The sequence below is a fragment of the Gasterosteus aculeatus genome, chromosome 10, assembly GCF_964276395.1.
Source record: "Gasterosteus aculeatus chromosome 10, fGasAcu3.hap1.1, whole genome shotgun sequence".
NCBI classification, from domain to species: domain Eukaryota; kingdom Metazoa; phylum Chordata; class Actinopteri; order Perciformes; family Gasterosteidae; genus Gasterosteus; species Gasterosteus aculeatus.
This window is the reverse complement of record NC_135697.1, coordinates 18214432-18239077: the sequence shown is the minus strand read 5'-3', so window position 1 is coordinate 18239077 and position 24646 is coordinate 18214432. Positions and strand designations below refer to the sequence as shown.

Sequence of the window (24646 nt, the reverse complement as noted above, 5' to 3'; positions counted from 1 at the left end):
AGGAAGGAGGGAGGGAAGGAAGGAAGAAAGGAAGGAGTACAGTACAAAAGTACTATAATAGATAATCAAGAGAAGATCCTGGTTCAGGTCCATATGTTAGTTGCATGGAAAAGGTCACAGCGTTGTGTGACCATCGGTAAAGTGCTCTCTGCAGTACAACGCCCTGATTAGAAACAACAATAACGACAACGACAGAAACCATCCACCGAGGGAGAAACGCTGCTACGAGGAGGTGGAGCAGACGCAACCCTGTTAGCATCCACCCTAATTATGCTCTCCACTCCGACATCACACACACACACACACACACACACACACACTACATCTGCCTCCCCTCGGTGCTCCAAGATGGCGCCGACGATGCTTCGGTGCGCCTTGTTTTTTGTTGTTAATGTTGTTAATTATGTTGCCTGTTGCGATTCACCAGATGAGCTCTTGAACATCCGAAGAACAACTCCAGCGGAGTTACTTCCAACTTTTCTTCTTTCTTCTGTGGAATCACTGCACCTTCTAGTCAAAGGTGCGCTCACCTTTCATCACGCGGTGAGACGCCGTTGGAGAGGAAAGCGGACTCCGCCTGCGTGGTTCACCAGGGTGAGTTACAACAACGACAAACCCTGGTTCACAGCGGAACTCAGAACACTACGCCTGCAGAAGGATCAGGCATTTAGGAGCGGGGACAAAGACTTGTACACAGAGGCAAAATACAAGTTTAGCAAGGCGCTGAGAGACGCTAAACGACTGTACTCTGAGAAACTCCAACAACAGTTCTCAGCAAGTGACTCTGCTTCGGTTTGGTGACAAACACCTCACCAACTACAAGCCAAACCCCCCACTCCATGAATGACCTCCGCCTGGCAGACGAGCTCAATGAGTTCTACTGCAGATTCGAAAGACAATGTCCTGATCCCATCCCCCACAGCTCCACCAACCTGCTGCAGTCCCCCTCCCCTCCCTCCCCCAGCCCATCAGGTGCTCACACCTCTTCATCATTATCACCTTCCCCTCCCCCACCAGCAACGACCCTCTCTATTCTGGAGAGAGACGTTAACCGGCTCTTTAAAAGGCAAAACCCCCATGAGGTAGCCGGCCCGGACTCCGTCTCCCCTCACACCCTGAAGCATTGTGCTGACCAGCTGTCTCCGGTGTTCACTGACATCTTCAACACCTCCCTGGAGACATGCCACGTACCAGCCTGCTCCTCTGCTCTTCTCCCTGTACACCAACAGCTGCACCTCCAGTCACCAGTCCGTCAAGCTCCTGAAGTTTGCGGATGACACCACCCTCATTGGACTGATCTCTGGTGGGATTGGCTGCAATCTGCCGTCCCTGCAGGACTTGTTCGCTTCTAGGATCCTGAAGCAGCTAAAAAGATGGTAGCCGACCCCTCCCACCCCGGACAAAACCTGTTTGTGTCCCTTCCATCTGCAGGAGGCTGAGATCCATCAGGACTAAGACCTCCCGCCACACCAACAGTTTCTTCCCGTCGGCAGTCGGGCTCATCAACAGAGCCGGTCCCCCACTGACTCTGACATCCCACCGGTCACTTTCTGTTCACTGGTGCACTTTATTTTACATTTTTAAACATTTTAAACATGAACTTTCATTCCTTTTAAACTAACCCATAGCCTTACATCCTTTATTTTATTCATCGTGTGTTGCACTGTTGTCTTCTCGTCCATTGTCGTACTGTCTGCTGTTACGCACAAGCCGCCAAGTCAAATTCCACACACACACACACACACACACACACACACACACACACACACACACACACACACACACACACACATTAGCATTAGAGCATTTGCTTTACTTGTTGAATCACTGTTGTGAGTAATAACTATCGGAGGAAAGCTGCAGATCCTCATCGTCATGACGGAAGAAGTGCGAACAGAATGAACCGCATGGAGGTAAACAAAGAACTGGACTACAACTTAAGACGTTATTAAACACTAATATTTAATGAGTTTGTGTGTGATGTAACAGAACTGAAGACATGAGAAAAGATGAAGAACAGGGGCACGGAGGTCTTCATCATCTAACTTTTTACTCATCATCTCAGTTTTTCCTGAATGTATTCATATGAATAATAGAATTATGTGAGAGTAACAAAGACAAAACGGGAGCCTGTACGTCCTCACTCTCTATTAAAGTGATTCCATCTCTTTCTATCGTAACATCTTTTTTCTGTGTGTGACAACATGAATAATGGATGAACAAACACACACAGAAAAACATGCTTCAATAAGCTCATTTGTTGGAGGAAGTGTTTGATATGAAGTGTTACTGATGTCTGCTGCCTCAGCACAATGTGTGTGTGTGTGTGTGTGTGTGCGCGTCAGAAACTGGGTTACGGTGGATGAAAGATGCATAAAGAAGAAACATCTTTTAGGCAGAACGTGTTGTTTGTGAGGAGGTGGAGTTCTGTCTTTAAAGCTCTGTCTTCTCTTTTTTTAATGTTGACCCTGATCATGTTGGTTTGCAAGTAACTCCAAATCTCAGCGCTTTTATTTTCCGTCATTTTGCATCATTTTTTGAAAGTTTCTTCATATGTGAAAGATGTAATAAATGTCTTACTCTCCTCATTCCCTTTCAAAAGGCTGAAGATCTGGCACGTCTCTCCAAGGACTCCTCCTGGATGGAATATTCCTGACGCCATCCGCCGAGGTTACTGTCCCCAAAACATCCTAATAACTTAATACTTCTTGTGAATGTAAAGCGGTGGTTCGGCTGTCAGTGTTCTACGGCTGTAACGACGAGTTGTTATTAACTTAAAGGAAGTGAGTTTATATTAGAAAAAAAAGTTTGAGGAATTAATTCAGAAGTTCAAATTTAAATAATTTGTTCCCTTAAAATGCAAATATGATGCGATGTTGGACTTAACTATTGAGACACTCACGCATATTACGTGTCATTTAGCTGACGCTTTTATCCAAAGCGACTTACAATAAGTGCATTCAACCATAGAGATACAAACTCAGAAGAAAAAGAAACAAGAAAGTGCAATTTCATCATCATGATTGACCAGGTCCTGGATGGAAGCTGGACCCCATCCATTCACAGCACGGTACCTGAGCACCATGTTTAGAACTGGATGAGCCACCGGTACCAGTGAAGAGAGCGGAGGAGTGGAGGAGTGAGGGAGAACTTAGGAAGGTTAAAGACCAGTGGAGCTGCTGCATTCTGGATGAGCTGCAGAGGTGGAATGGTGGTAGCAGGAGACCTGCAGGAGAGAGTTACAGTAGTCCAGGAGGGAGACGACAAGAGCCTGAATCAGTACCTCCTTCTGAGTGAGAAGAGGACGTGTTCTCCTGATGTTGTAGAGCGAGTATCTACAGGATGGGGTTGTCAGTGATGTTGGAGTCAGGGAGAGTCGGCTGTCGACGTCACGCAGAGGTTCCTGCAGTCAAAGTGGACGTTAACACAGAGTCTCAAAGTTAACAGTCAGGTCCTGGGTCGGAGAATCTTTTCCCAGAAAGAGAAGTAGTTCAGTCTGTCGGGGTTGATTTTCAGATGGTGGGCGGATCCACTGAGATGTCAGTCAGACAGGCAGAGATCCGAGTGAGGGAAGGAGAGAATTAGTTGGGTGTCATCGGCATCGCTGTGGTAGGAGAAGCCATGCGAGCGAATGACAGCGGCGAGAGAGTTGGTGTAGAGCGAGAAGAGGAGGGGACCCAGGACGGAACCCTGAGGAACTCCAGCAGTAAGAGGACAAGGTTCCGACACAGATCCTCTCCAGGTTACCAGGTAGGTGCGGCCGTCGAGGTAGGAGCACGAGGACAGAGGACAGAGAGGAGCTCTAGCAGTGTGGAGTTGTCTGAGACAGCAAGGAGAGCAGTCTCTGTGGAACGGCCTTGAAGCCTGACTGGTGGGGGTCAAGGAGGTTGTTATGGTGGAGATAGGAGGAGAGTTGGTTAAAGATCACACGTTCAAGGGTTTTGGACAAAAAGGGAAGAAGAGAGACCGTCTGTAGTTGTTTTCTTCAGAATGGTTGAGGGTGGGTTTCTTCAGGAGGGGGTCGACTCTTGCCTCCTTCAGAGAATTGGGGAAACAGCCAGATAACAGAGCGTTGTTGATGAGACAGGTGAGGAACGGAAGAAGGTCAGGAGCGATAGATTGTAGAAGATGTGATGGAATGGGGTCAAGAGGGCAGCTGGTGGACGGGCAGAGGTTACTAGGGTAAGAACTTGGTTAGGAGACAGGGGGGTGAAGGAGGGAAGTGAGGGCGAAAGAGGTGAAGCCACTGGGACACAAGTAGTAGGAGGTGGGTTTGAGAAAGAAGCGTATGTCAGCTATTTTCTTGGTAAAGTAGTTGACAAAATCTCCTAGATGGGGGTGGAGGAGGACTGGGGGGTTCAAGATGACCAGATGGGGTGACCAGATGTCCGGATTTAGGCCGGACCGTCCGCCTATCTGTCCTCCTTTTTGGAGCTGCTCTGGGACTAAAGAGCCACGCCGCCCCGCTGCTTCCCCTCTAAACCTGAGCGGACTTCCCTGATTCAGAGCCTCACGAAATAGTGTACTAAGAAAGAAATAAGAAATTTAAGAATTCATGTTTTTTTTTTCTCCTTCTTTAATCATTACAATTCAGAGTCCCTTTGAAGCTGATGTCCTGCTGCTGGTTTCAGTGACTGTCTCCCCACATGTCCTTTAATTAAAACATTAGTTTTAATGCACAATGGTACAGTACAACGAGCAGAATCTAAATAAAGTTACATAACCGTTGAACAAACCGGTCTCAGATTAAAGGTTAACCTAGTTATAGCATAGGATCTTATAAATAACCGCTACGGAAAAGTGGGAACAATCAGACCAAGTCACAGAAGTCTGGTCGAGAACAGGCTGCTCTGCAGCGTGAGAAGAGCGGACCACCCGGTGCTGGAGGACGGTCCCGTTAACCAGACCTCACATCCAACATCCGGGGAGCAAATTGTTACGAAGGCTGAATGTTGACAAACCAACTTCTAGTCTGAAAAAGTCCTAAAATTACATTCGGTGACTTAAATATGGTAGTATAACCAATAACCGATCAGGGCTGAGGCTTATGATGATGGACTGTCCAAAGAAAAGGGAACCCAAGGAGCACCGCATGTGAAGCTACGAGGGAAGCAAACTCAAACATGCAAAACAACATAAGCGGGACTCCGATCCACCAACGCAGACTCAGCACCTGGATGGGGGGAGATGAGAGAACAGGTTTAAAATAAAAGAACCAAAACTAATACAGAAAGAAATAATTAAATTTAAACAAAAACTATAAAACACCAACAAACTGCTTCACAAAATAAACAATGACAAATTCACAAACAGACAAACAACAAAGGAACCAATAAGTACAGCCTTTCTCTTGTGCAGGTACAACATGTCTTCACCCACTTAGGAGGCCAAGACAAAGCAAAGCCAAACAGGGTGAGCAGCAGTGGCCTCTGGCCGGTTAGCGGCTGTAGTGCTGCTGCTCAATGATCCTTTGCCCGGTCAGGCCGCCTCGGACAATCAGCGGGTCGGACTGATCGACGCTACCGCGAGAGCTGCCAGCGGCGGCCATTGAGTGCATGAGGTGGAGAGCAGCATGCGGCCTTCGTGAGCCGCCACCACACGGCACAGCGTGCACGACGCCAGGATGTGTCGCAACCGCAGCCTCCAGCAAATGACAGGCCGACAGGCGCTCTGAGGCGCCTTTATACCGCATTGAGATGCAGCGAGGGGCTGTGATCCAGACCCAGCTGACCGTTATTAGGACCAATCACTGCAGACATCTGTCATCCTTCCTCTGTGTCTCACTTCCTCACTGCATGAATATATTTTATTTTAACTCTCACCCTTCCATGACCCCCTCCGGCAGACAGTTAATTGTCATTCGGCGTGTGTTTTGTCTGAATGGCTCTGCTCATCACACTGAGGGTCGGCCAGCGACTCTACATGGAATCTACTCGCGCCAATAATTCGCTTCGCTTTTGGTGTGAATGCAGCATAAAAGCTGCAGGAGAACAAGGTGTTATTTCTCCGGCTGTCAATAATAACATTAACTAGTTAATCGCACATTTGGAAAGCCATTAATCTCGATTAATGATGATTAATGAATTAAAAATAATCCGTAATCACTTTAGAAAGTGCATATTTTATACACTGTTAAATGTTAATGTTTTTTAAACTACACACATTTGATCATCCTGGAGGCAGAATTCCTCCTTGTGGAACATGTCGAACCTCCTGCCATCATCTCCTCTCTCCTCCTCCTCCCTTTCCGGTAGCTTCTCTGCTAATCTCCGGCCCCCCGTCGCCTCCTGACCTTGACTTTAAACTGAGAGGAGCAGATGGAGGTCACAGGGTGGAGGATGAAGGGATAGAAGAAGGACGGAGGGAAATAATTGAAGAAGAGGATTACCAACGATAAAGATACCAAAGTGATGAAGGGGCAGGAAATAAAGAACGGGTGGAGAACATCTGCTCGTGAACACATGAAGAAAGTGCAAAAGGAGGAAATGGCAACAAACATCAAAACAGATGGAACAATAAAAACATAAATAAAAAAGGAAATAATAGAAAAAAACGTGTGTGAGTGTGTGTGTGTGTGTGTGTGTGTGTGTGTGTGTGAGTGTGTGTGTGTGTGTGTGTGTGTGTGTGAGTGAGTGTGTGTGTGAGTGAGTGTGTGTGTGTGAGTGTGTGTGTGTGTGTGTGTGTGTTGTCGGCTCGATAGAGATTCTGTAAATCACTCTTGATTATTATGATTTATCTCATTTACAAAATTTGCAGCATAAAGACTAAAACAAGAGCGACACATTATTTAAGATAAAGCACCTTATTGCGTCAGGCCGAGGAGGGAAGCCGTGGTCTTTGGGCGGCGCTGGTCGGGACGCCGGGTCCATCGGGTCTTCAGATGAGACGTCTTCAAGCTCTTGGTGTTAAAACGGTGACGTCGTCTAACATCAAGAGGACAAACCGACCCGGTTTCTCATCTCACAAGCTAAATACATTGATTCATCGGTCACTTCACATCATGAACGTGAAGCTGTTTTCCTTTCGATCTGAGACCGTTTAAAATGTTTTTATGAACTCGGTTCTTCTGGAATTCTTTCCAGGTTAGCAACACCTGACAGCAACACAGTCTCAGCAGCGCTAATGAACACAAGCTAATCGCTAAGCTAATAGCTAATAGAACTATTTGCTGACACACATAAAGACAAAATATTCAATCAGATGAATGAACCAAACTTTGAACCCTAACTCCTGCATGAATATAAAAAGATGACCGTCTATGTGTAGCATGTTTTTAACGTGTTGGTTGTGTCCGTCGGGAGACTTCTGTTGCCACGGAGACGCTGCTCTTACCGTCCAGCAGCAGCAGGCGGACGAGCTGAAGAGAAACCAAACGCTTCAAACTGACTGTTACAGTGGCTCTGTGGAGGACAGAGGACAGACAAAGAGAAGCTGAGACAAAGGAAAGAGGACAAAGGAAAGTTATTACACTTCTTTGAAGAATGAAACATTAACACAGACTGGTACGTATACGTTCGTGTTCAATATGAAAGTGAAAGTAAACAAAAGTTTAACAATTTCCAGCTGTGACCCCTTCGTCCATCAGGACTGAGACCTCGGTTTCACCCCGTCAGCCGGCTGACGGACTCTGTCCTCCCACCGGTCACCCCCCTCACACTCCACACTCACCTGCAGAGCCGACAACTTTTCAAAAAAACCTTGGAGTGAGATTTTGTCGGGTGACCAAAATGTTGCCGCGTGCAGCCCCACACGTTGGTGGCTCAAACATCACCACTTGGCGTAGTACCCGTGTAGTACGCTGCATTCTGGTGGTTTGTGGGGCCCAAAGTGCTTGATGGGGGCGGCCGGCTGGAGATGGACAACGTTGGTCACATTGTGAGCAGCAGACACAGCTGATGGTCCCCCCGCCCCCCCCCGCCTGAACTTATTCTGATTCATGTTCATCTGCTCAAGACTTGAGCTGAACATTCAACCAGAAAACTATTGCTGTGCCTCAATGAGCGTCTATGTACCACAATACAGCCGGATTAATAGACCTGTGTTTAAGATTTGACCAATTTAGGTTGATTGACATTCTGATTACAATGGTATTCAACTAATTCTTAACTGAAACCTCACCTATACTGTTAATAATTGTATTCTTAATGATTTATGTCAATGACACAAGTTTAGTTGGTCGCTCTGACTTTGACTTTGGTTTTGGCTCGCTGGTGCACTTTATTTTTAACTTTTATTATTAAAATTCCTCTTGCACTGTGTTGTCTTATCTGTCTTCTTGTCCATTGTCTTACTGTCTGATGTGCACCAACCGCCAATCAAATCAAATTCCTTGTATGTCTGACATACAATCTTCTTGAAGGTTAATTTAATTTAATATTTTTTATGTTATTATATTGTATATAATGTGTATCTTCTAATTCTATTTTCTTCCCTGTACATGCTGCTGTGACTCCAAAATGTCCCTCTTGAGGGATCAATAAAGTATCAATCTATCTATTTATCTATCTATCTTTCTATATTTTGGTAATAAATTGATTCCTGACTAAAAGTCCTTAAGTCTTCATAAATCACATTACATCACATTACATCACATGTCATTTATCTGACGCTTTTATCCAAAGCGACTTACAATAAGAACATTTCAACCACAAGGAAACAAACTCAGAAGAACAAGAAACAAGAAAGTGTGATTTCATCAAATAAGCCGATGTACAACTTGCTGTAGATAAGAACCATCATAAGTCCAATGTAAGTGCTACAGTTAGTTAGTGTGTTAGTGGAGGTAGAGTCTGAAGAGGTGTGTCTTTAGTCTGAAGATGTGAAGGCTCTCTGTGGTCCTGATGTCTTCAGAGACCTCCTTCCGCCATTTAGGAGCAGGACAGCAGAGAGTGGAGATCTAGTGGAGTGTTTTGCTCTCAGTGAGGAGGAACAAGCAGTTTATCACATGCAGAGCGGAGAGGTCAGAGGTCGGGATGTCGGGTTGGACCAGGTCCTGGATGGAAGCTGGACCCTGCGTGACTCTCATGAAGCATCTGAGACGCTCCTTTGTAGCCGCCGCACACTGACGTCACTAACATGCGACTCCGTCCGTCACAACGACGCAGCTCAGCGAGTCGCTTCACTGAACCCCGTCTTTCCGTGACCCCGTGACGTTTTCTCCACAGGTCACGGAACAGACGCCGTAGTTCCGCTTCCCTTTGTCCGTGAAGATGTCGCTGCTCCACAGCCTGAAGCTGCTCGTCAGCCGGCGGCTCTCCGCGGCGCTCGAGGAGGTCTTCGCCCACTTCGAGAGCACGATGGCGGAGTACGAGGACGAAATGGACCGGCTACGATCCGCAGGTCCGCTCGCCCTTCACGCTAGCTAGCTAGCTAGCCGGCTAACCGGCTAACCGGCTAGCTAGCTGGCGAACGTGAATTTATCAAAATAAAATCTGTTAATTACATCACGTAATGATTTTGTATGGATGTTACAAATAAGAAAAAAGACTAGTCTCCCTTTGATTAGTACATGTTATTGTGCTATGGTAATAATAATACAGAAATGGTGTTTTATTATATTGTGTTTTGTACAGCACTTTATTGCATTGTGCTTCATCAAAGGGGGTCTATATAACAATGGTCACCCTGTTTACTACTATGTGACAATAACAACAGCCCAAAGAATAACAGCTGTATTGCCGACTTCCTTCTGTTCAATATATAAGGATATCATTTATCTTATTGTTATTGTTTCCTGTTTAAGTTCCACGCGTTCTTACTTCATTCTGTTCTGCAGACGTCAAGCTGTTGGTGTTAAAGGGAGAAGTTCCCCCTGAGCAGCAGGAGAGGAGCTCCAGTCAGGACCAGGAGGACCCAGAGCCCCCCCACATTACAGAGGACCAGGAGGACCCAGACCCCCCCCACATTACAGAGGACCAGGAGGACCCAGACCCCCCCCACATTACAGAGGACCAGGAGGACCCAGACCCCCCTCACATTAAAGAGGAGCAGCTTCAAGGACTGGAGGAGGCTGACATGAAGGTCTTCACTCCTGTGAAGAGTGAAGATGATGAAGAGGAAGCTCAGTCCTCACAGCTTCATCAGAGACAAACTGAACAGATGGAGACAGAAGGTGATGGAGAGGACTGTGGAGGACCAGAACCAGACAGCAACTCCGGTCCAGATACCGATGAGGAGACTGAAGACTCTTCTGAACCCGACACTGAGGACAGTGATGACTGGAAAACGGTTGTGGCCAATGAGACACGGTACGCTGACAAACACGCATGCATCTGCTTAGAGTGCGGCAAGCGTTTCACCAACCGCACAAACCTGAAGGTGCACATGTTGATCCACACGGGACTCCGGCCTTTTTCCTGCACCTATTGCGATAAAAGATATCCTCAAAAGAGAAAATTAATGCGTCACATGAAACGTCACGTACCCAAAATAAACTACAGCCATTTTGAAAGCATGGGAGAAGACGAGAGTCACATGGGGAGTCACACGGGGGAGGAGTTGAGAGTCACACGGGGGAGGAGTCGAAAGTCACATGGGGAGGAGTCACAGGGGGGAGGAGTTGAGAGTCACACAGGGGAGGAGTCGAGAGTCACACGTGGGAGGAGTCAAGGGTCACATGGGGGAGGAGTCGAGAGTCACACAGGGGAGGAGTCGAGAGTCACACGGGGGAGGAGTCAAGGGTCACATGGGGAGTCACACGGGGGAGGAGTCGAGAGTCACACAGGGGAGGAGTCGAGAGTCACACGGGGGAGGAGTCAAGGGTCACATGGGGGAGGAGTGGAGAGTCACATGGGGAGCCACACGGGGGAGGAGTCGAGAGTCACACGGGGGAGGAGTCAACGGTCACATGGGGAATCACATGGGGGAGGAGTCGAGAGTCACACAGGGGAGGAGTCGAGAGTCACACGGGGGAGGAGTCAAGGGTCACATGGGGAGTCACATGGGGGAGGAGTCGAGAGTCACATGGGGAGCCACACGGGGGAGGAGTCGAGAGTCACACGGGGGAGGAGTCGAAAGTCACATGGGGAGGAGTCACACGTTGGAGGAGCCGAGAGTCACTTGGAGAGTCACACAGGGGAGGAGTCGAGAGTCACACGGGGGAGGAGTCATGGGTCACATGGGGAGTCACAAGGGGGAGGAGTGGAGATTCACATGGGGAGTGACACGGGGGAGGAGTCTAGATTCACATGGGGAGTGGCACGGGGGAGGAGTCGAGAGTCACAGGGTGAGTCATATGGGGGAGGAGTCTAGATTCACAGGGTGAGTCATATGGGGGAGGAGTCTAGATTCACAGGGGGAGTCATATGGGGGAGGAGTCTAGATTCACAGGGGGAGTCATATGGGGGAGGAGTCTAGATTCACAGGGTGAGTCATATGGGGGAGGAGTCTAGATTCACAGGGGGAGTCATATGGGGGAGGAGTCTAGATTCACAGGGGGAGTCATATGGGGGAATCGATAATTAAGTTTGATATCTTACATATTAAATCTACAATATGTCGCCTGTGAAATGTTGTTTTTACTTCAGTATCTATTTGCACCATATAACTTCTCACATGTACATTTACAACGTTCCTGTCTCCATTCGTAAAGTCATTTGGAGCTGCTGTCTAATTTATTTCATTCAATATTTTATTATGTTATTTTTTAAAACACAGTTATTAATCGTTGTTTTAGGGAGCCTGAAAATAACTGTTGGTTGATGTCTGTAATTCTGCAAATGATTTATGTTTCTGTAATCTGGAGTCTTCTCCCATTTTCTGCCATTTGTTTAGATTTGTTATTTCTACTTACTAGAGGATGAACAGTAAAATGCTTCAATTTACTGAGCAAATTATACTCAATTAAATGTGAAATATACCATGTTTTAGGAGATACATTCATACCAACGTGCAACGTGCCAAAAGACTCATGACTTTAGCAAATTGTCCTCAGGTTTATTCTTAAACCCGATCGATCTTCAGACAATGTGATAAAAACACGGGGGTGAGCCAGCAACTGACTATATATATTATTATATATATTATCATTTTATATTTATGTGAAAAGAGTTTCTATTTAGACAAACCATGTATAGCAACATAATGATTTTAAACATAGTGTAGTTTCCATTTGTCATTCCATCAAAGGGCCACTGATGCACCTACGGTTTAGTTTCTCTTACGCAGCAAGATAGCGGTTGTCCAGGCAGTCTTTTCCTTTTGTATTTTATTTTCAAAGAGGCCAACAAATACATATAATATATCGCTTGTGGCTGCTCGCGCTGTGTTGTGTTGTGTTGTGTTGACTCGCTGGTAAAAACTAAATAGCATCCAACACACTGCATGTCAAAAATAAAATATATTTATATATATATTTATATCAAAAATATATATCTATACAAATTAAAATAATTTAGTCACAAAATCCAGCACCAGTGATCGACATCCACAGAACTGGTGAAAATGTTGTCCAATCGTGTTATTATTAACACTATTATCAAAAGACGTTTAGCTCGAAACATGTAAAATGCATAACGTACTATTGATTTAACCTGTGTAACCTCTCCACAGAGACACTGCGTTTGGCATTTTCTATTTTAAGTTCGCTGCTGAGAATACTTTGAATTAAAAATCACACAGGGGGTTAAATGACTTCCCCAGATGCCCACGTGGGGGCAGCACTGAACTACCTTTGCTTACTGAGGACTTTTTATCAGTTTGTGTTCAAACTCAACCAAACATTCCCACTAAATGAGGATGTCACAACAAACTTTAAGGACTTTTTTGTGGCCGTGGATCCTGAGTACGACTAATATCTAAGTGTTTAATTCTGCCTCCATTCCTGAGTAACAAAATGTAGCAGCAGGTAGTGTGCGCGTCTCAGTGGGGGGCGTGTCTTTGTGTGTGTGTGTGTGGGGGAGGGGCTCCTGCAGGTAGTGGGCGTGTCCCTCCCGTAGCAGCAGTAAGTGGGCGTGTCCCTCTAGTAGCAGCAGGTAGTGGGCGTGTCTCTGCGGGCCGCCGTGTCCCTCCCGTAGCAGCAGGTAGTGGGCGTGTCTCCGCGGGCCGCCGTGTCCCTCCCGTAGCAGCGGGTAGTGGGCGTGTCCCTCCCATAGCAGCAGGTAGTGGGCGTGTCCCTCCCGTAGCAGCAGGTAGTGGGCGTGTCTCTGCGGGCCGCCGTGTCCCTCCCGTAGCAGCAGGTAGTGGGCGTGTCTCCGCGGGCCGCCGTGTCCCTCCCGTAGCAGCGGGTAGTGGGCGTGTCCCTCCCATAGCAGCAGGTAGTGGGCGTGTCCCTCCCGTAGCAGCAGGTAGTGGGCGTGTCTCCGCGGGCCGCCGTGTCCCTCCCGTAGCAGCGGGTAGTGGGCGTGTCCCTCCCATAGCAGCAGGTAGTGGGCGTGTCCCTCCCGTAGCAGCAGGTAGTGGGCGTGTCTCTGCGGGCCGCCGTGTCCCTCCCGTAGCAGCAGGTACTGCCGCATTCTCTGCAGGAAGACGCCCTGAGCCGCTCGTGATGGATCTGCTCGCCTCGAAGCCGCTCGTGCTGCTGCTCTGTGTCGTCGGTGAGAAGAAGTGAACCCCCCCCCCCCCCCCCCCCCGCTGTGATTCTCCCCCCGCTGTGATTCTCCCCCTTTGTTTTGCTTACGTTCATGTTGTCGCTGTTTCACCGCGTGTGTTGTGGAATTCTATTTAAAATCAAGCTAAAATAATGTTTCCCTGTAAACCAAAACGATGGTGTGCTTCTTGTATTCATTGCGAACGAGGTGAAGGATGAAACACTCAAACGGAAAAGTGCGTCCTTAACCCCGCTGCTTGTGCCCCATGTTCAGGCTGCTGTGCGCAAAGCGCCGTCCTGCCGCCGGGTCCGATCGACGCGATTTTGGGGGGAAACGTGACTTTAAAGACCATCGGCGGGAAACTGGACTTCAACTTCCTCATCTGGAACTTCAATGACGGATCCAAATCGATCAACATCGTCACCGCGAGCGCGTCGGGCGTGAAGGTGGGCACCGCCTTCACCGGGCGGGCGAGCCTGAACGCGACCAACGGGTACCTGACCATCGGGCCGCTGACGTCAGAGGACAGCGGGGACTACGCCATCACCATCAACCCTTCGGCGGGCGACACCGTGACCGGAGAAGTCCAACTTCGAGTTCTGAGTGAGTCACGCGTGACGTCATGCACTTAAACTTTAGGCAGAGCCGCCGGCGGCTCTTCTTCCTTCAGACGGGTCGTTCCGTGCGCGCGTTGGCGCTGCAGTGACGTCACAGTTCACCCGCGGCTCTGACGGATCCGGGTGGACTGTTGCGTTCGGGAAGCGGAAACATGCGCGTCGCTTAGCAACAAGCAGCCGCGACAATGTTCCTGTTTGGTGGTTTTCCTCTCGGTGAGGCCGCGGTCATTTTCCGCGGTGCCACTTGTTCCAGAAAGCCCCGAGCGGCCATAAGCAGCCTATTCATTCCTGCTAGAGGTGGTGACGTCATAGCCTGATTAGAAAAAGGTGCGCCTCTTGCTGCTGGGCTTGTGTTACCTCACAGGTTTAATGCCGTCACCTCCCTGCTTCACTGACCCGTCTCATCCTGTAGCTCTAAAACACACACACACACACACACACACACACACACACACACACACACACACAGTGAACACAGCTTTCTGTAGTTGATCCATGTTGCATCTTTTTGCCGTTGGCTTGGTGAAGGAGAGCATTAATAAGCAACGAGCTGCTCAGCTGATCTTCGGACTGATGGATCATCAACAGCTGATCGAGTGTTTACTCGCCTCAGTTTACAGTAAATGGAACCAGTTGGTTGGACACCGTCCGCTTGAGGAACACGAACACGTCTTGTCGGTTTCTGTATTTGTCAAAGGATGGTCTGCGGTGAGGCACGCGGCCTTTTCCCAGCATTCCTTTGGACTCGCCATCATTCACCTGCACGTACTGGTCGACCAGTAAGAACTCACCTCTGACTAACTCAAAAACCAAACCAGCGAAGGCTCCTGTCAGCGGGGGAACCGGAACCTCATCTGGTTCCCACGCAGCGCCCCGACCAGCGAACGGGGGTCTACAGCATTCAGCCGCTCATTGGCGAGTGTCCCTTCATTCCCGGTTTGTCCCCCGCAGAGCCGGTGTCCGACGTCTCCATCAAGTCCAGCCTGTCGGAGGCCATCGAGCACAACAGCACGGTGGTCCTGACCTGCTCCGCCAAAGGCTCCTTCCTCCAGTTCAGCTGGCTCAGGGGAGACGTGCCCATCGTGGACGACGGCAAGCGCTTCACCGTGAAAAATGTCCGTTTTTCAATGCTTTCGTCAGAAAATGATATATGAGCGCTTTTAATCCCTGTTTCTTTTGCTATTAAAAGTCTGTTTTGTATTTGTTTATTTGTCCTTTGAAGGCGCACATTGCTTCATTAATCCACCTGTTGCTCTTGCTGAATCTCAGGGTGAACTGTCCAGTAATTTGACCATCAAAGACGTCCTCAGGACCGACCAGGTGGGTCCCATCTACTGCACGGCCAGTAACCAGCTGCAGCTGGCGAGGAGCGCCCCCTTTAACCTCACTGTCTACTGTGAGTACTGCGCCGGTTCCACCCGTCTGCTGTCACTGGGAGCAGACTTAGCATAAGCATGTAGCGCCCCTCAAACCCGACGGGTCGCTTGCTGGCGGTCGGTAGACTCCCTCTCAGCGCTTATTCCAACCAGACCTGTTTGTGTGTGCTCCAGACGGACCGGACGCAGTCGCCATCAGTCCTCTGGCCCCTCCCTACATCAGCTCCAAGGCCAACTTCAGCCTGTCGTGTTCGGCCGTCTCCAGCCCGTCCGCAGATTTCCTGTGGTACCGGGACCAGCAGGAGATCGGGTCTGGGGGTCCCATCCTGACTCTGGGGGTCATAAACTCTCTGGGGTTTGGGAAAAAAACGGGTAACTACACGTGTAAGGCCCAGAACAAGAAGACCCAGCGCACCGTCTCCTCGGTGGCCGTCGCCATCGCTGTGATCGGTGAGTGATCGGAGCCTTCTGACGCTTTTGGCTTTGGGGCGGGGCTACCTCGTGATTGACAAGTTTCCACCAGGTGAAAAGGTAGATGAGATGATGAGAAACATTCAACATTCTGATCATTAACTTATATTATTGACCGAGAGGAGCAATGGCCCCCACCCTCCGGTTCCCCTGTTCCTAAGCACCGTTAGCTCCGTTAGCACTATTAGCTTGTAGCCGCACGCTCTGCAGTCGCCATGTTGAGAGCCGTGCAGAGGCAACAGAAAAGCTCCAGATCTTCTGTGATGGACGCTGGAGATGTTTAGCAGATTGAAACCGTAGCAAACGAGAGTACTTTCCTACTGGAGGTCTGCCGTCTATTCTGTTGCATTATGGGAAATGGAGGATTTTGTGTTTCGGGGGCTTGAGTAACAGAAGTACAACGTGGTTTGCCAGAGTTTTGAAAACACATTGATGAAATGCAAAAGAAGCCTTTCGTTGGCGTCCACAGAGCCCATCCCTAGTGCTGAGGTCAGCGGTCCGGCCGCCATCCTCATCGCCGGCAACAGCACCGCCAACATCAGCTGCCGGGCGACGGCCGGCAGCGCGGCGAGCACCACGTGGCTGAAGGACAAGCAGCCTCTGGCCGCCAGCGGCCGCCTGCTGTTCTCCGCCAACATTAGCTGGTTGAGGATCGACCCGCTGCAGAAGGAGGACAACGGGGAGTACACGTGCCGGCTGGAGAACGCCGTCAGCAGCGCCGAAGCCTCCTACAAGATGGTGGTCAACTGTGAGTGTTTGTGCTGCTTTCATGGCGCCGCACATCCGGCCCTGACGTGAGACCCTCACGCCCTCCGGCTCTGTTTCCCCCCCAGACGGTCCGGAGCAGGCGACCGTCACGGGCCAGAAGGCCGTCGAGGTCAACGGCAAAGTGACGCTGGACTGCTCCGCCCCCTCCGTCCCCCCCGCCATCTTCTCCTGGAAGTTTAACAACACGCTGACCGACGTCAAGACGGCCCGATACCTGATCGACATGGCGCTCTACAAGAACACCGGCACGTACACGTGTGAGGCTTACAACGCCGTCACCGGAAAGACCACCGCGCAGAGCCACTTCCTGTCCGTCAAAGGTGAGGTCCATGTCTCCGCCCGGGTCGTGGTGGTTAATGGGGGTGGGTCTGTGGCGGTTTGTGACCGGCTCTCCTGGTTGTCTCTGCAGAGGAAGGCGCACTGGATAAAGGTCTCTCAGACGGAGCCATTGCTGGAATCGTCATCGCCGTCCTCGTGGCCCTCGGCGCCGCCATCGGCCTGATCATGTACTGCAGACAGAAAGTCCCGTAAGTCCTCCGCCGTGACAGTGGGACGTGGGCTCAAAGCCGGTGTGATTCCGCTCGTTTGTTGGACATCGTGGTCGCGGCGCCGTCATTCCCACACTGGCAGGAGGGTTTCAGAGGAACGGTTCCCTCGCTGCGGGTTCCGTTTGCTGCTGGTCTCAGGTGGTCGATGTCTGCCGGCGCCCAGTGTGACAGATTTCCCTTCACTGAAACACAGAAACCGTCACACCTCAATAACGCCGTTTCTTCATTTACACAGAAGCGTTGCGGCTGTTTCTCTGTCAAAGCGTGCAGGACGTATGTGAGTGAGCTGGTAGCTGATCTCATTCCTCTCACGCTTTGGCGTCTTGCAACATGTTGGACTGAGGCCGTAACCGACGTGCGCTGTGGCGGTGCCACGCCCTTTAACTGCCACACGGCCCATAGCTCGCCACATTCCTCCGCCGTGCTCTCGTTGTTCTGGGAGCAGCGTCTCGTTTGATTCGTGGCTGAAGGAGCCTCACGTTTTCTAAATGACTTAACAGGTGATAAACTTGAGGTCATTTTTATTCTCAGAAATCTCCTTTTCACGTCATTTATTTCCCCCCTCGTTAACCAAAGCAGCACTAGCGTTAGCTGCTAACCTTACGTGGCCAGAATGGTTACTTCTGGTTCCCTTAACGGTCCGACCTCGGCAGAACGCGGCCTGTGCCAACAGCGGACTCGCTTGGTCGACCTCAGTAAGCAGAAGCTGCAGCCACATGAAGCATCAGATTAGATTCACGTGTGAAGAAAAGGTGCCAACAGTGGAAGTGATGCAATCGGCATCCTGTCGGATGTGGTGAGGAGCAGATTGACAACCGATGAGTCGGCGACAGACGAACCTCCTGACTCACTCAGTCATTTTCTCACGTTTACAGCAGATGCACGTTGACACTGCGATTGATACTAAAAGGCTAACGTTTGTATTTCCACTGATCTATTTTCTATTTGTTCTGGAGGATTGTTTGTGAAAACCTTGTTAGAATTAAACCCCGCCCCCCACCTTCTACTTCCTCTTCTGTCAGTCAAGTGGCCCCGTAGGTCACCAGGGGTCAGGTAGGGCTGGTTTCAGCTCGGGCCCCCGGGGCCGTCACTGTTGGCGGGTGTCAACACTGGCGACAGGAGGCCTTTGTTCCGCGGGGCCTCCGTGTTGTGTGTTGGGGGGGGGCGGCGCCCGGGCTTCACGCTCCTGCTTCAGGCCTCCCCGGTCGTCACACACCAGCAGGCACAAAGGGAACCGGTTGGGCGGCGCAGACTCACGCCAACAGTTTTTGCAGGATTCCAGTCGTCGAAACGAGACCAAAGAAACGGGTTCTCTTCAGCTCACAACGCGTAAACACGTAAACACAGACACACATTTGTGTTTGGATCTACAGGAAGAAACGGAACTCAAGAACTATTTGGATAATTAATCAACCGGTCGATTTAAATTCATCATTATCTGGATGAAAACATTTATTTTGTCTATTTGTAATATGAATAATAACTCCGGTTCAATCACGCGGCTGTTTAAACTGCGTTGCTAAGCAGCAGCGTGCGTCTACAGGTAATTCCTGTCAGCTGACTTCATTCACACGAGTGTTTCAGCTAATTCCTGCTGGCCAACGATTCGTTTCCGCTTCTAACGGACAAACTGACGATTACCGATTTTGAATTGAGAATTGAGTCTGAGTGACAGGCGGGAGATGACTGGATGTAGCGTGATGGGGCTGGTAGTGAAAACGTGTGGGTCATTGCGTCGGGATTTTACTAAAAGGATTCCTGTCACAGAGTGATTGACACTCTTCACGTAGACGGAGCAGCGGCCCGCGGGCCACCGAGGGGCCGCCGGTGTTTTCTGCTGGATCTCTGGACGTTTCATTGGGTTGAAGCCGTCATTTACGCCTCACCTGGATTCACCTGCTCAGTAGAAGAAACAGGCGGCCCGGCGACCTTTGCCCTCTGCGTCATCTTGTAGAAACCCTCGGTTGGAGGGCGAGGCCGCCTCGCGGGGAATGGCAGGAATGTCGGCGTCGTGTCCACACTCGCCTCCTCTCGCTCTTCTTTCTTTAGCTGGAGCTTGGGAACGTTCTCCCTGCTCCTCAGTGAAGGTCTATTGGTCTCCAGCTACAAAGGAGGACCACGGGGGGACAGACAGGCAGGCAGGCAGGCAGGCAGACAGACAGACAGACAGACAGACAGGCAGACAGGCAGACAGGCAGACAGGCAGACAGGCAGGCAGGCAGGCAGACAGACTCATCTCGACCTGCATCAGTAAATCAGCAGGAAGCTTTTGGTGCTTTTAAAGTTGCCTCTGGACTAAAACCTCCAGGAGCTTTATTTAGTTGTGCCGGTGGCTAATGCTAAGCTAACCCCCTCTGCTGTGAGATCATCTCCTCTCAGCTTGTGGACGTGTTTATTGTTAATAAAACCTTTATTACTACACGTTAGTCTTTTAGAAAAACAACATGATTTTGGTACAAACAAACAAACAAAGACTCTCAACTGTACATTTGTTTGTCCTAAAATAATCCGACTAATAAGTCATAATGACGCCGACTGTGCTGATCTGTGTTTCTGTCCTCAGGGTGGAGTCACCGTACTAAAGCCGCTGCTGCACGTAGGTGAGTGTGTGTGTGAGTCTGTGTGTGTGTGTGTGTGTGTGTGTGTGTGTGTGTGTGTGTGTGTGTGTGTGTGTGTGTGTGTGTGTGTGTGTGTGTGTGTGTGTGTGTGTGTGTGTGTGTGCTGGAGATAAGACTGTTGATTCAAAGTGTTGCACACAGATGTGTTGTGCGTCTAACAGATAGTTAGTGTGTCTGAAACCTGCAGCAGCTTCCTGTTCTACCTGTTTGTCTTTGGGACGGGAAGCAGAGGCCTTGTCATGTATAGAGGGCAGTACGGACGGATACTCATAACTCCTCATAACCAAATAATCACTGACAATCTGTCAATCAGCGTGTGGCCCCGCCCTACAGCGTCCCCTGCTTCATCGTCTGTTTGCCTCTAAATGGTCCATCATTCACTAGATGAACATCATGCTGTGTTGAAGACGACTTGAAACTAGAAGTAGAGTCATTTCCTCATAGACGTCTATGGGAGCAGAGGAGTCGCCCCCTGCTGGTCACTACAGAGAAGTAGAGTCATTTCCTCATAGACGTCTATGGGAGCAGAGGAGTCGCCCCCTGCTGGTCACTACAGAGAAGTAGAGTCATTTCCTCATAGACGTCTATGGGAGCAGAGGAGTCGCCCCCTGCTGGTCACTACAGAGAAGTAGAGTCATTTCCTCATAGACGTCTATGGGAGCAGAGGAGTCGCCCCCTGCTGGTCACTACAGAGAAGTAGTCATTTCCTCATAGACGTCTATGGGAGCAGAGGAGTCGCCCCCTGCTGGTCACTACAGAGAAGTAGAGTCATTTCCTCATAGACGTCTATGGGAGCAGAGGAGTCGCCCCCTGCTGGTCACTACAGAGAAGTAGTCATTTCCTCATAGACGTCTATGGGAGCAGAGGAGTCGCCCCCTGCTGGTCACTACAGAGAAGTAGAGTCATTTCCTCATAGACGTCTATGGGAGCAGAGGAGTCGCCCCCTGCTGGTCACTACAGAGAAGTAGAGTCATTTCCTCATAGACGTCTATGGGAGCAGAGGAGTCGCCCCCTGCTGGTCACTACAGAGAAGTAGAGTCATTTCCTCATAGACGTCTATGGGAGCAGAGGAGTCGCCCCCTGCTGGTCACTACAGAGAAGTAGTCATTTCCTCATAGACGTCTATGGGAGCAGAGGAGTCGCCCCCTGCTGGTCACTACAGAGAAGTAGAGTCATTTCCTCATAGACGTCTATGGGAGCAGAGGAGTCGCCCCCTGCTGGTCACTACAGAGAAGTAGAGTCATTTCCTCATAGACGTCTATGGGAGCAGAGGAGTCGCCCCCTGCTGGTCACTACAGAGAAGTAGAGTCATTTCCTCATAGACGTCTATGGGAGCAGAGGAGTCGCCCCCTGCTGGTCACTACAGAGAAGTAGAGTCATTTCCTCATAGACGTCTATGGGAGCAGAGGAGTCGCCCCCTGCTGGTCACTACAGAGAAGTAGTCATTTCCTCATAGACGTCTATGGGAGCAGAGGAGTCGCCCCCTGCTGGTCACTACAGAGAAGTAGAGTCATTTCCTCATAGACGTCTATGGGAGCAGAGGAGTCGCCCCCTGCTGGTCACTACAGAGAAGTAGAGTCATTTCCTCATAGACGTCTATGGGAGCAGAGGAGTCGCCCCCTGCTGGTCACTACAGAGAAGTAGAGTCATTTCCTCATAGACGTCTATGGGAGCAGAGGAGTCGCCCCCTGCTGGTCACTACAGAGAAGTAGAGTCATTTCCTCATAGACGTCTATGGGAGCAGAGGAGTCGCCCCCTGCTGGTCACTACAGAGAAGTAGAGTCATTTCCTCATAGACGTCTATGGGAGCAGAGGAGTCGCCCCCTGCTGGTCACTACAGAGAAGTAGAGTCATTTCCTCATAGACGTCTATGGGAGCAGAGGAGTCGCCCCCTGCTGGTCACTACAGAGAAGTAGAGTCATTTCCTCATAGACGTCTATGGGAGCAGAGGAGTCGCCCCCTGCTGGTCACTGCACAGAAGTTACGTTTGGTTGCGTCTTTTTGCTAAACTCTGTGAATGTCGACGCGCGGATGAAGCGCGGTTCAAGAGAACTTTATTAAATTATAGTTTAAATGACAAACATCCTCACCGGTGGTTATTGAAGTAGCTCATAAACATTGTTATACCAGTTAAAAACTAGGCACTCAAAAGTACATTTGAATAAACTATTTCTGGATGAAACTAGACACAAGTAAAGGAGTCGACACAATCCGTCACCTGCTGAATATTTCACGTGTGAATCATGGACAACAAAACAAAGACTAAACAGGTTGAACGTGGACGGGTGTGGCCGACAAAACACCCCGAGGTGTGTGTGTGTGTGTGTGTGGAGATAAAATAGACAAAAGGCCTGCTCTTATTTTGAAAATATTTGACTAAGATTTCTTTCTTCTCTTCAGGAGATATCGGCCCAAAACATCTGATTATTATCTTCTCCCATGATGCATCTTTGCAGCCGTGAGGAGCGTGCAGTTGGATTCAAAGCCGTCCCCCCTCCCCCCTACCGCCCCCCCCACCCCCACCCCCCCACCTCCCCCCGCCCCCCCCGTCCCCTGCCAGAATCAGATTTCTCACACCTGTGGATTATCAGCTGGAATCTTTCCTTTTTTTATAGCTATTTTTTGGCACCGTCCCCATGAACTTGTCCATCATCATCATCATCATCATCATCATCTCCTCCTCTTCCTCCTGATGTTTAACAAACAATTCGTCCGGCTCCCACTCACTCAAAAGCACAAGAAACTGTGCGACAGACGTTTCACGATGAGAGAAACTTTATCCAGCTGGAAACCCGAGAAGGAAACTCACAGACACACACACACACACAGACACTCACACACACAGACACACACACACAGACACTCACACACACAGACACACACACACAGACACAGACACAGACACACACAGACACAGACACACACACACACACACACACACACACACACACACACACACACACACACACACACACACAGACGTGCAGGATTCTGGGTTCTGATCTGAATCTTTGTGGTTTCATTTGTCTCATCGTCCTTTTAACACATTTGGCTACAAACACGTTGGCGGTTGACGTGTTTTTGTTGTTTTGTTGTTTTAAATGCTTCTAACCAACGAGAACAACGATCCACTTTAATAACTGACGTTTGACGTCGATACAGGCAGAAATAATGCAGCATCGTGTAAATCAGGAGGAAACAGACGGTTGTGGGTCGCTTCATTCGCTGCTTCACCTCCATCCTCTCGAGTGGAAGTGGTGCGCTACACAGGAGGTGGAGGTGGTGGAGGAGGAGGTGGTGGAGGCGGTGCTGGAGGAGGAGGTGGTGGAGGCGGTGGTGGAGGTGGAGGAGGAGGAGGTGGTGGAGGCGGTGGTGGAGGGCGTTGGAGGTGGTGGAGGAGGAGGTGGTGGAGGCGGTGGTGGAGGTGGAGGAGGAGGAGGTGGTGGAGGCGGTGGTGGAGGGCGTTGGAGGTGGTGGAGGAGGAGGTGGTGGAGGCGGTGGTGGAGGTGGAGGAGGAGGAGGTGGTGGAGGCGGTGGTGGAGGGCGTTGGAGGTGGTGGAGGAGGAGGTGGAGGGCGTTGGAGGTGGTGGAGGAGGAGGTGGAGGGCGTTGGAGGTGGTGGAGGAGGAGGTGGAGGGCGTTGGAGGCGGCGTGGACTCGGTTCAGCGCGCAGCGACGAGGCGCTGGGAGCAGTTTGTTGGGTGAAGTTTGGCGTCCTGATGTTTTTAAAGGTTTTAAATCCCGGCAGGTAGAAGATGAACCCGACTCTGAGTTTCGGGACTCGGACGAGTCGCCGTGTTTTGTGTGTTTGTCTCAGGCTTCGACGTGCACTGATCTCCAGTCAGACAAGTATTTATTTTGTTTAGAAAAACCTTAAGATCGTTCTTGTTGTTTGCTTTGCTGCAGAGAAGAAGCTCAAACTGAATTTTAAAAGTCTTAAAACGAGGTGTGGTGTCGTGGTGTCGTGGCCCCGGTTTGGAACAACTGTCTATTCGTAGTGATTCAGGCGACGCTTCGTACGAGAAGCTCAAGCAGCCTGGTTGTAAATAATAGAGACCCGTCGCCTGTAAACTGTTAGTTGTTTCGATATCGTGTTCATTTGTTTTGTCCTCTTGTTTATCCAATGTTTACAGAAACTGTCTCCAAGTTGCCTTTACAGTCCCTGTAAGAACCATCACACAAGTGTCCCCACGGCGGACTTCATGTCCAATTTGACCTCCTTGTGAAGCCATAAAAGATGTGGAAAAATTCTCCTCATTTTGATTTGAGCGCTTGTTGAGTTTTTATTGATTGAAATATTGTGTCAATCACGACCAATCAGAGTCCTTCAAACCACGGCAGAGATGTCTGGTTCTTCATTGGAACGGTTCCTCGGAGAAAAAGCCCTCCGTCTCCACATCTCACTTCTCCTCAGTTTCAGCTTCTACGGCTTCTTCTTCTCCTTCTAAACTTCTTCTTCTTCCTCCCCTTTGTTTTCTTCCTGGTCTCAACCTTCTTCTTGCCGACATTCTTCTCCTCCCTCTACTTGTATTTTCACTTCTCCTCGAGCCTCCAACATTTGGGCAGTTGAGGACCTCCCCCATGGTCACGTGACTTCACCTCAGCTAAAGGAGGACGTTTAGTAGTCTGGCTTGTAGGGCGACAGAAGCAGATGTTCTCACTTCCTGCAGGTTTTCTCTCATGGTGTAAAACTGAAATGGTTCCTCATGAAGACCGAACACAC

The 24646-nt window shown here is 49.7% G+C and overlaps 1 protein-coding gene across 4 annotated transcripts; it reads left to right on the top strand.

Moving 5' to 3' along the window:
* Window positions 1-8979: 8979 nt before the first annotated feature.
* Window positions 8980-24191, top strand: LOC120826348 (cell adhesion molecule CEACAM20). 4 transcript variants are annotated; one of them, XM_078081060.1, is made up of 11 exons: window positions 8980-9339; window positions 9776-13019; window positions 13098-13532; window positions 13800-14129; window positions 15095-15258; window positions 15413-15539; window positions 15694-15969; window positions 16460-16738; window positions 16824-17078; window positions 17168-17285; window positions 22325-24191. In XM_078081060.1, exons 3-11 carry the CDS (start codon window positions 13484-13486, stop codon window positions 22365-22367), a joined length of 1641 nt encoding a protein of 546 aa, XP_077937186.1. In that variant the 5' UTR covers window positions 8980-9339; window positions 9776-13019; window positions 13098-13483; the 3' UTR covers window positions 22368-24191. The 4 variants fall into 4 exon arrangements, with proteins under 4 accessions (XP_077937186.1, XP_077937185.1, XP_077937184.1 ...); XM_078081059.1 differs by lacking the exons at window positions 8980-9339; window positions 9776-13019 and adding an exon at window positions 19870-19902 and having other exon boundaries at window positions 13244-13532; XM_078081058.1 differs by lacking the exons at window positions 8980-9339; window positions 9776-13019 and adding an exon at window positions 19870-19906 and having other exon boundaries at window positions 13245-13532; window positions 22328-22443.
* Window positions 24192-24646: the final 455 nt, after the last annotated feature.